Below are 13352 nucleotides of genomic sequence, written 5' to 3'. Positions count from 1 at the left end.
TCAATTTTTGGGCTAATTAGTTTTTCCTACAAAACGAAAGTCTTTTACATAGAATGCCAAACTGTATATATTCTCCTACATGGAAAATTACATCAGCTAGTACAGACAGGAATAAAAGAAGGATGTAAAGGACCAAATATACTCTTTAGTTTTAGAGATTTAGACAAATCTGTGGGCCACTTCACAGGACTTCTAGAAACAGATCCAAAAGGGTAACATTTAATATATTTAATATTGAATTTGTTTGAGAAAGATGCAATCAGTCATTGGGTACATTTAAGAAAAATGAGATGATTCAACACTGTTTTTTTTTAAACAATGTTAGACACATATAGTAAAATATTACATACCAATGTTAAAATACTGCATATTGAATTATCAGTGATTTAAAACAGGATAAGAAAGCACACATATAAGTAGGGAAAATGACCTTGATGTCCCTAATTGTCTGGGTGTGACCCAGTCCCACTTCAAACTTTGAGCTTCCCATGGTGAGGAGCAAAGCATACCGACCTTTTTTGGCGAGGCTATTGTTGGGCTCATACTTCTCAATCAATACTTGGACTTGCTCTTGTTTTAAAGGTGGATAAAGTATTTCATTTAGCCGAGGATCTCGCTGTTTAAGGTTGATAAAATCCATCATCTGATCAACGGTAAGATATGGTTTGCTTTTGGCACCACTGAAAACAAATAGCAACCACGAAATAAGAATATTTTCCATCAAGTCTCATTCATATATTTTCATTTAGCTAACAGAAATAGAATCCTGCCATGTCAGATAAGAACATGCTATACTGTCTTTAAAACACTATTGTTCCACCATAATTTCTATAATCACCACCATTAAATCCCAATGCCTCTGAAAATACCAAGTGTAGAAGAAAATTCACAGTAGGAAAACAGTGCATTCCACGCACAAGGATGTACCACTCTAAACTGAACACAGAAGTAGAGATCTTTTTTTTTTTTTGCATAGAACACTAAACTTTTGATTTCTTTTGTATTTAGTCATTAAATTCAATATTCCACTTGCTCGATTAAAGGAGTTATTTATTCCTCATTACTAAAAAAAGTAGTAGAGAACCTGTTTGGCCATATTTTTCTTTTCATTAAAGTTATGTTTCAGTAAGAGTCTATAACTCTTCAACATAATATGATTCAAATTTCCCATTTCAAGCCTGTGGACAACCCAATGACATGGTAAATGATATAAATATGGCGGATGTTCAATAAATATTCGATAGCAATGAACATCACAAAGTAAAAGCACCCAATGCCACTCTCAGCAGCAATGGCTGCCTATCTTCTATATGAATAACCCTTTATTCTGTTTATCAATTTTGGGTAGATTTTCTGCCATCTTGTAGATTTCAGTATATCAAGAAAGTTAATTGCTACTTCCCACATTTGCCTTGGTGTCTTGTTTATTTGCTCCTTTTCAACTTTTTCTTCTTTTTTCCTGTAATGCCTATGGAAGTTTATCATTTCTAACATAAAAGCAAACAGTTTTTAAACTGGGAGGTTTCTTAGTAATCCAAACATCTCATTTCACTAATGCCATTCAGAGAGGTAAAATGACTGGCTTGCAGTTATTTTCTGCTACAGGACTCAGCCTTCACCGAATCAAAATACATTTCTGTTCTATCATACTCCTCAAACCACCTGAAGAGCCTAAAACAACAACACCCAGCGATAAATCACAGCAAACCTCCACAGTTTGAAACCCGTGGTTTTACCTCAGGGACAAGCATGCATGATCACCTTGAGCAAATTACCACGACCACTGCTGTTATATGCGGTTTAGGGAGATTCCCCCATCTTCCCTTCTGACTGCTCAAAACCCTGCCCTGGCTGCAAAGAAGTGGGTAAAAATGTATCTTCTTACAATTCAGAAAAGATGTTGTCGATTTCAGGACGAGGGCAAAGGTTATTCAGGAAAACCCTGTACACTTCTGGAGTGAAATCCTCTTGAGGTATTGAATCATTCTGCAAAGTAAAATAACAGGGTCAGCAAATGGTCTTGTTTTCCCTATCTACTCCTCTTCCTCCCTCCCTCCCTCCCTCCTTCTGTTCTTTTTTTCTTTCTACTTTTTCTTCTAGGAGGTGAGATAAATATGCAGGGCACCCTTTGAAGCCAACCACAGAGTTCATTTGGACATTGGCTTTCGGATTTCAAAAGCTTTATTTCCTGTAGGTTTTTCACCTTACTTTAAGAGGTCACCTGCTAAGTATGTTAAAGCAATTTCCTAAAGATTTACTAAGATAAGTTAGACCTAGGAGAGGCCCATCTGGCAGATTTTTGAATGTTTATGTTTTTTAAAAAAGGTAAAGAACCTAGAGACAAAAATTGTGGAAATGAACTTTTCAGCATTTTTGTTAAATCGTGTTCCTCTGGTTTAAATGATCTGATAAATTGTAGAAGTTTTCATAAATAGGACAACACTTGTCATTATTTCTCAGGGATTACTCCTGGTCCTATTGTTTGGGAAGCAAATCACTGATAGCAAAAGCCACGTCTATAACTTATTTTTCTGTTTGTTCGGGCTGCCATGGAAACCGGAAACATGTATTCAAGTCTTTACTAACAGGAAGGACATTTTTCATGCCATTTTCCTGTTTCAGGTATGTGTTTATATACTTATTTTTATTTTCAAGTCCTCAAACCAAGAAAACGCCCTTCCTTTTACCATAGTCATAACTTTTGAGATGTACTTTTATAGAAATATCTAAAAATTACCGTCTGAAGTTGTACACTGCTTGCGTGAAGATAAGAGAACTTAGCTCACCCCTCGGTAGATAACAACAGTCCCATGTGGAATGAACAAATGAAGTAACATTTCCTTTATTTAATCCATTTTATAGAGAGAGGGCAAATTTATTCTGCAATTCAATTTTGCAAATAGGATTTTGAGACAACCAAACAACACAGAATGATACATCATTATATTTAGCTACTTGGGCACCAACTTTGAAATCACGAGCACAGAGGCCAAATCTAAGAACTTTGGGGAGTTCTCATGGCTTGATTTAGGGGTATTTTGCCACTCATAAAATGGGGACAAGTACAACCCCTAAATAAGTCTCTGGAATTCCACTTGGTTTCGCCAAAGAAAGAAATCCTTTTGGCTCCGGGATGTGCATCTCTCTGAGTTCACCACCCACATCTCTTTAAACAATTTTGTAGATGATCAGAAATGACCCTCTCTAACCCACTGTGTGGCTAAGAGACACAGGGAAAAGGAGTTCAAATTCAATGGCTCTGTCAGCCAACTCAAGTGCATCTGACCTAAGTGGATTTTGTGAACTCAAATAAGTTCCCCCATTCTCTCTATGAAATAGAGCTTCCTCTCTCTACCTCACTCAGCTCACAGATAAACAATACTTTTTCTAAGGATATCATTGCATTTCTTTATTCTCTTAATGATTTCTTTTTCTTCTTTTTGTTCTTCTTCTGGAAAGTCATTCCTTCCCCCTAGACTGGGTTTTGTTTCACTCAATGATCCCATTGCACCTCACTATTTCATATTTTAACCCTCACTTCACCTTACTGTGCTCACAGCTGAATCATTCTCTGGATTCCTTGCTAACCTGCAGATCCACACAAGCTAGGACTTGTGTGTTGCATGTTAACTGCTCCATAGCCAGCGTGTGAAATATAGTAGGTGTTCAATAAATATGGATTAAACTCATCAATGCAAGTTTGATGAAGGTGGAAAGTGATAGTGAAGACATGTGTTGAATGTTTCCCATGGAATACCGAATTTGACTCGTTATTTACATCAGATTTTGATGCATAATTTCACAGGACAATAGGTAAAATTAAAACCTAACCATTGTTTGTTTACCAGTTATGAATTCGGACTTAAAATTAAAGGGGGCAGATTTAGGAGATAATCTGAATAAATGCAACGTTATTTTCATTACTAGCTGCATGTTAGCATATATAAAAAGGAAAACATTTCAATGCAGCTGATTTTTTCTTTCATTTTTTCTTGCCTACCTTGACTGATGCCTTCCCAACTTTCTTGAATATAGGCACATTTAGATATACATCATGCATGACCTAGAACAAGCACACATACATACGCACACATACACAATCACTAATGCAATAAGAATTAATTAAAATATTAAGTTTTAAAAAGCAAGTCCTGATTCAAGCAAACTTAAAACAATTATAATCAGAGAAATCTGAATATTGCGTGAACATTACTAAGCATGCCTGTTATTTATTATGGCTGTAATAAAGGATTGTATGCATATTTTAAAATAAAGAGTCCTCATCTTTTACAGACACTATAATCATATTTATGGATGAAATGATGTGGTGTCTGGAATTTGCTTCACAATAGACAGGGGGTGGTAATGAGTAGGAGTATGGATGAAATAATGTTGGCCATTAATTGATGATTGTTGACACTTTTTAGTGGGCAAGTGGTATTATTAGACTATTCTCGCTATTATTTTATGTGCTTGAAATTTTCTATAATCAGTTAAATAAAAGGTTCCCAAACCTATGTACAACATGATGCCAAATTAAAAATAATATGGAAAAAAGTACATAAAACCTCAGAAGGTTAATAAGAATTTATATTGAGCACTGTATGCCAGGCTTTCATAGATAGAACACTATCATGCTGGAAATTAAGGAAACTTGTCTGAAGTCCTCGGTTAGCGAGTGGGAGTGGGATGTGGTGGAGCTTATTTCTGAATCCAGGCCATTTGTTTCCATAACTCAGTGAATTAAATATTCATATCAGCTTTTGGATGGTAGTTTTTATATTCTTCTTCTTACATTTCTATATTTTAAAACGTTCTGTAATGAGCAGGTCTTACTTTAACAATTAGAAAAACGTTATTATAAAATATATTAACTTATTGAAGGAGACTACTGAATAGAGTCCATATATAAATGTTTATCTAGACAAATCAATGGATTATATCCCAGTATATTTATACTGATTATTTCCCAGTAAATTCAGGAAGTCAATTTTTTCTCAATATTTTAATATAAATTATTAAATTATTTAAAAGCTACACATGAAAATTGACTTATCCATAGATTACATAAAATAATTAAAATGTAATCCACTCATAATGAAGTGAATTCTTAATGTGGTATTAAAATGGAACTTGAATATTAGTGATTTGAAGTATCACAACTACAAAAATGCTGAAGCTTCTGATTTACATTCAGATATAAGGCATAGGAGAAAGGCTACATACTCTAGTTGTCCAGGGTGAAGAGATTCATTAATCAATTTATTTTAGTAATCTTTATAGTGTTGTTTAATAAAAATTTATAGAATTCTTTATATCCAAAATAATTCCTTTATATTTCAGGTGTAACTATCAACTAAGGTAAATTTAATTACTTACAACAAATACATGGATTCATTCCTTAATTCTCTATTAAAATGCAAATCTATATGCCAATATTATGCTAAGACTAGAATCCAATTCCAAATGTCACTGAGTTCTTTTCAAGTTAATAGGCCTTCCATTAAAGAGAATTTGGTACAAATAAACTATTTTTGGTTCTCAGAAAGTTTGTGGGTAAAGTGGTAATTTTCTGAATTTGGAAAGGTTTTCAAAGGTCTCCCTGGAAAATCTGTTTGGTTCATTAATAGCAGGACAGTAATTGCTTTGACTCTCTTTTTAGATAGAGTACTATTTTTCAGCAATTAGGTTAACTTTAGGCAAACAAATCTGATCTCAAAAGGGGTACCCTCTAAAGGAATGTGTTATTGCAATGGATCATGTTGGCCAGGATACAAGTTCAAGTGCATTAATTATCCCTAACAATGTTCACAAAGATAATGTTTAAAAAACCTCAACAGGATATCCACTGTGTTTCTGGAAATGCATCTATTTGAAGAACACAATTAAATCTAGTCGGAAATGAGACTCACAGAGGGAGAGCTACTATCTACATTGTAGGTAACTCTTTTCTTCCTGGAGAGTGTTTAAAACATCTCGTCACTCTCCCTGGAATCTTTTTGCTATTTAGTGGATATTTTTCTAGAGCCCCTATATTGTATATGTAAAATTACCATGAGAATTTGAAATATATTCTCTGTATGTCATAGACTGAATTCAAAGAAACATTTATTTCCTACCTCCAAAACTCTTTCTGGTTTTCAGTTCTCTTAAGAACATTAAAATTCTACAAGTCCTCAAAGTAAATTATACTTGACTATGAATTATGAGTCTCCAAAACTTTATGATAGGGCTTGCCTTTATTTTTTAAAAATCCCTAATTTGTTTTCAGAAAATTGTCATTACATTTAATTTATTCAATAACAGGAACCACATCTATATATATCTCATGGTTCCTGTTATTTGAATCTTATTTTCCAGTTGATATTGGCCTGAAAATTTGAACCTAGAATAGAAGTAGTGACTTGAAAGACTCTATGCTTATTAACAGAATTGATAGAATCCAACTGTTAAGAAAATTGTAATTTACAGAGAATTGGCTTATGAATTTGGTTTTTGAGATTCAGCTTCATTTTCTATTCCTTCTTTCTCTTAGTGAGGTCTATAATATTGAGTTTAAAATTTTGACCATTGTATTTTGCAAGATGTTATGATAACAGGTAAAACCAGGAGCAAATGCAGAGGGAAAATTCTTTGCAGGTCTTTCAAATCCCTCTCTCCTGTTTTCTCTTTACATCGGGAAGCATTAGTCTTTTTTCAGTTTCTCACACCTGGGAGGTTCTTTCCAGCCTTGGGGCTTTGCACAGGCTGTTTTCTTTCTCTGGAATGAGTTTCCTTATTTCCAGTAGAAGTAATCCATTCATTTTTCTCACGGCGCTTCCTCCAATTTACAAAGGTTTGGTCACATGTTTATTGACTAGCTTCCCAAAAAGACTCTATGGTTCTTGAATACTGGGGCTATATTTTGTTTGCTACCATATTCTCGGTGCTTGTAGCCACATGGTAGGAGTACAAGAAATATTTGAGTCAATGTCAGGACCATTAACTGTTAGATCTTTCCTATTTCCAAAACACCTAATGAAAGAGCAAAAAAAATCAAGTTCCAGAACTCAGAAATAGACCCTTACATCTACAGCCAAGTGATTTTTGACAAGGCTGTTAAACCATCCCAGCTGGGCCAGAAGAGCCTACTCAACAAATGGTGCTGGAAAAAGAAAGAAAGAGGATCCCTATCTCATCCCTAATACAAAAATTACATCAAAATGGGTCACAGATCTAAATATAAAAGCAACAACCATGAAGCTCCTAGAACAAAATGTAGGAAAACATCTTCAAGATCTTGTGGTAGGTGGTAGTTTCTTAAACCTTATACCTAAAGCACGAGCAACAAAAGAAAAAAAATAGATAAATGAGACCGCCTCAAAATTAAACAATTTTGTACCTCAAAAGACTTTGTCAAAAGGGTGAAAAGGCAGCCAACTCAATGGAAGAAAATATTTGGCAATCACATATCTGATAAGGGTTTAATACTCATGCTATACAAAGAGCTCATACAGCTCAACAATAAAAAGACAAACTACCCGATTAAAAAATGGCTTAAGACTTGAAAAGACAATTGTCCAAAGAAGAAATACAAATGGCAAAGAAACACATGAAAAAAATGTTCATCATTAGCGATTAGGGAAATGCAAATCAAAACTACAACGAGATAGCATTTTACACCTATGAGACTGGCCACTATTAAAAGGTTGGAAAACTGTCAATGTTGGAATGGATATGGAGAGATAGGTACACTTATTCACTTTTAGTAGGAATGCAGAATGGTACAGCCATTGTGGAGACTGTTTCGCAGTTCCTAGGGAAGTTGAATATAGACTTGCCATGTGACCTGGTAATGCCGTTACTAGGTATATACCCAGAAGAACTAAGAGCAGTGAAACGAACAGATATCTGTACACCAATGGTCATAGCAACATTATTCACAATTGCCAAAAGTTGGAAACAACCTAGGTGTCTATTAACTGATGAATGGATAAGTAAATTGTGGTGTTTACACATGATGGAATATTATGCAGCGGTAAGAAGAAATGAGGTTGTGAAGCATATGACAACGTGGATGAACCTGGAGGACATTATGTTGAGCAATGCAAGCCAGACACAGAAGGACAGATCCTGTATGACTGTGCTATTGTGAATGAAATACATTATGTAAACTCCTAGAGTTAATAATTAGAATACAGGTCAACAGAAAATATAACGAGGGTAGAGAATGAAAAACAGAGGGTTAATCTCTGCAGAACTGGTAAAAAGGTGGTTTGTAAATCTTTGGAAATGAATAAAAATGGTGAAAGCACATCACAGTGTTTGTGATGAGCTGAGCTATTACATGGGTATGACAGTGGATGATAGGGAAAGTCTAAGGTTATGTATATTACTAGAAAGAAAGGTAAAAAATGTAACATGTGATTGCATAACATAGTGAAACCTCACGTAAAATATGAATATGGGGGATACTGCATATATATGACTTTTTACACAATATAAATATACTAGGGAGAAGGAAAGAGTGGTAACTATGTACGCTAAGGGAAGCATAGAGAGAGTGAGAGGTGATGAGTTTTGTTTTTGTTATTATTATTATTGGAAGAATGAATATGCTCAAAAATGAATGAAGAGATGAATGCACAACTATTTTATTATACTGAATACCACTGATTGTACACTTTAGATGGATTTATCCTTAATTAACATGTATCAATAAAATTGATTTGTTAAAAAAAAAAAAGCTAGTTCCAGCATTTTATTTTTCTCATAAAAGTGAGAGTTAAGATGGTCTGGGAAGCCCTTCTACAGGTTCAGCTTTTTCAACATCATCAGCTTTTTCCACCTATGGCAGAAAACTGATGGTAGAGAGGCACTCTTTTTCTATAGCTACTCAAGTCGTTAATAAACATCACCTTTCTGAAAAGTGTTCCTAACAATAATTGGTTGATGAATTTAATGTCTTCTCATAGTTCAGTCCTAAGTTTAAGACTTCGTTCAGTACATTGTGGACGTTGCTAGTGTGTTTCCAGAGGCTTCTGCATTCTCCTTATTAAATCAGTTTTATCCTTAGATAAGTGCTTACTTGTTGCTTAGATACTAGGGCAAAAATAATTTTCAATAGAAAGGAGAGTTCTGCATATAGCAAAGAAAAAGATTATAAATGATAGATTCTATTTTCCCAGAAACGATGGTAACAAATCAGTTTGGTGTCAGGCTTGTGGAAATGCGTGGAAATGAAGGCAAATTATTTCATTTTATGTGGTAAACATATATTGAGTGTCTCTATGTGCCAGACATAAGAAAAACCAAACTAAATGTTATCCTGTAATCTCCTTTAGTGAGGTAGGTGGTCTCCTCCAAGCAGTTTTGATCATGACCCCCCGACCATGTGAATATATTTACGTATATAAACAGACAACAACATGCTAATGCTTTTGTAACTTATATATGTTAAAACAGGAAAATTAAACTGGATGAAATATGATGAAATAAATATTTCAAATATCTTCCTAATCATTCTAGCTTCATATTACATTAACTAATGTCTCAAGGCACACCTGGAAAGAGTTTATGGTTAACGACGGGTTTTAAATTTATCTCCTTGACAATGTCAGCCTTTTTCGCCCAATGCTTTTTTATGTACCTGATTAGATAGTTGTTTTTTTTTTATCTGCAAAGAGCAGGGGCCATTCTAGATTGAAATACTGGGGCTCTGGGAGTGAAAGAATATATAACAGTAGTTCCATATATTGAAAAAAATAATAAATAAGTTCTATGGTCTTCTCAATTAAAAAATATGTTTGGGTAATATTAGAGCAATGGATAGTTTAGTGTGGATTATTCAGAGTTACTTTGTTGTGCTATTTTTTGGAAGACAACATGCTCACCCTTGAAGATGGAAGACTGCAAGCCTCTAAAGCAGTTTCAACCCGCTTCCGGTCTGCTGAAAATAAGCGGTATATGCTGCAGAGTGAAAACAACACATGGGAGATGTTTAGAGGTTATCTGGATCACAGCATATATAAATGTTCCCAACAGAAGATCTTCCACTGAATCAAAAACTATTTATTATTCATCTTTAAAGAATTAAAAGATACCCACCCTTCATGCAGCTGCCTCTGGATTCTGAAAAATCTACATGGGAGCTTTTAAAAATTAAAGTGTCTAATATAAAACCAATACTTTGAAACAGTGGTGATGACTTGAAGGGAAAGCATTGCATTAAGTAACTTCTAATTATCACCTGCTAAAACAAACATCCTTGCCAACTCTGTCCACCTGATATTAACTTTGCCCCAAAGTTGCCCCAAAGTTATGTTACCAATGATTTCACATTTTTTCTTAACAGAAGGCCACTGGTAGCTAGTAAGTCAAAGGTTAAAATTTTAAGCTACATATGGTGGAGGGATGAGCTTTTTTTGGTTAGTAATTTGGTTTTGAAAATTAAATATTGGGAAATTAAATATGATAATTTGGATTTACTGGTTCTATTGAAATATTAGAAACTCGAAACCCACTCCTGCAGGGAACAATGGCAGAGGTGAGTCGTCTTGTTAGACTGGGTCTTGATGTCTGGCTTTTCTTCCTGCTCCTTGTCTGCGTTGTCATTTAAGTTCCTTGCCCGTGATGTCATCTAAGTTCCTTGCCTGTGACATCATTTAAGTTCCTTGCCTGTGACGTCATTTAAGTTCCTTGCCTGTGACGTCATTTAAGTTCCTTGCCTGGCTCCTGACTGGCATTTGCATTCGCGGTCTCTGCTTTAAGGCTAGTGGCCTTGGTAGAATGAGGCTAAGGTCACCCAATTCCCACTCCTAGAACAGATCGGAATCTCAGGGGGGTCTTTCCAGTTTAGTGGGAGCCCCTCCCCACCCCCTTTCCTGCTGTGAAGACGATGCCGTGGCAATGGGAACCCCAGGGAACTCTCGATTAGGAAAACAAGCACTGAGGCAGGACAAGGAGCGGGAGGGAGAAGGGGTTGCCCAGCGTTTCCATGCTCCCCCTTAAACCGGTGAAGGATAAAAATGGAACCATGGAGCAGATTCAGATTTTTCTGGCAAAGACAATGGATAATGGGGAATGCCCGCACAGCTTACTTTTTGAGAGGAATGCGCCCTTCCGGAGTGACTTGCAGTTTGAGTTTAGTATAGCTGTTGGAGAAGCAGAAAACAAGAGTTTAATTTTTAGAACAACTTTTTCTTGAAGGGTACGAAACATAGGGAAGGGCCTGTGCGTATGGAGGCTGCTGGATTCTCACAAATGGCCCATGCCTTTGCAGCAGGCACCCACATCAAGAAATAGGACACACGTTACTAGTATCCCAGGAGTCCCGCTCGTTCCCCGCTCCAGAATCTACCCCCCAAAGGGGACCGTTATCCTGACTTTGAACAACACCGATGATTTTTGCCTGGTTTTGTAATTTATATAAATGGAAATTGTATTCTCTGGCTTCCTTAGCTCAATATTATGTTTTTGAGATCCATTCAACTTTCTGCTTATAGTTATAGATCATTCATGCTCATTACTCTAAAGCCTTCCATTATGTGGATATAACAACTGCAGCTCTTTAACACTTTATGGGCACCTGCATAGAGAGATGAGATAAACTCTCCAACACTGCTGATGGGAGTATAAATTGGGGCTATCACTTTGTGATTCCATGCCTTGGGATGTATAAGGCAAGAATGCTTATCAGACGTTCATAGTCCAGAATGTTCATAGCTGCTATTCATAGGGAAGCAACCTATTTGGAACAGACACTTGTAATAGATAGCAATTACTCAGCTAAGTGTCAGAGTAGCTAAAACACACCATGTTTTAGATAAAACATCTTACTGATCTTTGCGCCCCCTTCCACTAACAGTGCCTGGCAGAAGAGATGTTCCCAGGAATGTTTTCTAGGTGAAGGATGGTAAACTCAAAGAGATGGTAAAAAGGAGGAGGAAGGATGGAAAAGGGGTGGGTGGTGAGAGGGAAGCTTATAAGAAGGGTCTATAAGGTGAGAAACCAATTAAGAAGCCAAGATGAGACATTTAAATGAAGACCTGAGAGATCATATCTAAAATAAAACGATTTCATTGAAGAGTAAGAAAAAAATGTGGGCTGGAGTCTTAGTTCTGGACTAACGGGCATGTCTTACAAGAAATGGGGAGAGAGAAGATTGTTAAATAAAATAGAGGACGACCCAGTCATGTTTCCACTCGTGGTTTTGATTCAAAAGGCTTTGCAACCTACTGATCATCCACAGCTTCCCAAATGATCACAACCAGCCTTCCTTGCTGCACAGTTGGTATAAATTATTTTCCTTATTCAAATCATTTTTAGACTGTTGCAGTTCCAGAGCATTTTGGTAACTGTGCTTTGCTTTCCCTTCTTGCCCATTTCTTTCTGCCTTTTCCTCTACCTTCTTTCTTTCTCTTCTTACTAACACCTGCTGTCTACAGCAGGATCAGGACAATACTTATGGATTTACATTAGCAGGGAAGTTACTGTATCGTCTACCAGAGAGCTAAGACTAGAGAAATGAGCCACAAGTGCTGATCATACTCTTCCTCAAATTAATAACTGGGACAGCACAGGGCGACGGAGAAGTGGAGGACTCTCTAAAATTGCTAATTTTCAGTTTTAATTTGGCCCACAGCTGCCAGGATTTGGAAGGGTCTCCTTATTGTCAACGCGATGGCATTCAGGGGAGATCGGCTCAAGTACAGGTGGATGGTCTTGGAGAAAAGAGAGCTCTTCCATGGAGATCTTCTAATACGAACAGTGGAGGGATCGGTCCTGAGAAATCCCGAAGAGAGCTTCAAGTTTATCAATGTGCGAAGCCCGCGCCAGCACAGGAATCGCAAAGGGGAGAGGAAACGACTCAGAGGCAAACACCCCGACCAATCACATCAGAGCTACGTACGCCTTTTCCAGAAATGCATCCCTGGACATGTTCTGGGCCAGCAGGTTTGTTGCCAAACTGAAAACCTCATTTGTCCATTCCTGAAAAATAGAAATCACACTTTCATCAGTTTAAACCAGCAGTCATTAGACACGTTGCTAGCTCAGCTTCCAGGAAGACATACCAGTTCAATTATTTGTATGCCAATGGGCTTTTCTCTCATCTTTTTAAAAAATGATGTAATTAAATTCAAATTCCAGAAAGAATGCTCCTTTTCTAGGGAAATGGTCTTTACCAATAAATAGTTTTTTTTTTCTTTTCTGCTTTTTAAACATTTGTGGTATTGATAGGGAACTGGTATGTTGCCTTTCAATAACTGAGCACTTTTTACTCTTTTCCCTGCATTTTAAAAAGATAGAGTTACAGAAAATGCCTTTAAAACATAGTCGACTATATTTTCAACAGAACTGCAAATGTAATCTGC

The 13352-nt window shown here is 36.3% G+C and overlaps 1 protein-coding gene across 4 annotated transcripts in view; it reads right to left on the bottom strand.

Annotated features, from left to right (window-relative positions):
* PLCB1 (phospholipase C beta 1) overlaps window positions 1–13352 on the bottom strand; it is a 699686-nt gene that overhangs the window by 213851 nt on the left and 472483 nt on the right. For 3 of the 4 annotated variants that reach the window (XM_004470680.5, XM_004470679.4, XM_058287542.2), the window contains exons 5-9: window positions 12890–12969; window positions 11079–11132; window positions 9873–9948; window positions 1886–1986; window positions 514–680 (exon numbers count right to left, since the gene is read on the bottom strand). In XM_004470680.5, the coding sequence (XP_004470737.1) occupies window positions 514–680; window positions 1886–1986; window positions 9873–9948; window positions 11079–11132; window positions 12890–12969 (478 nt within the window). Of the gene's footprint in view, window positions 1–513; window positions 681–1885; window positions 1987–9872; window positions 9949–10502; window positions 10634–11078; window positions 11133–12889; window positions 12970–13352 lie in introns of those variants that run through there. The other variant, XM_071211542.1, reaches the window with a different exon arrangement.

Source organism: Dasypus novemcinctus, chromosome 24 (assembly GCF_030445035.2).
Source record: "Dasypus novemcinctus isolate mDasNov1 chromosome 24, mDasNov1.1.hap2, whole genome shotgun sequence".
NCBI classification, from domain to species: domain Eukaryota; kingdom Metazoa; phylum Chordata; class Mammalia; order Cingulata; family Dasypodidae; genus Dasypus; species Dasypus novemcinctus.
The sequence above is the reverse complement of the archived record's forward strand: the minus strand, read 5'-3'. Positions and strand labels throughout refer to the sequence as shown.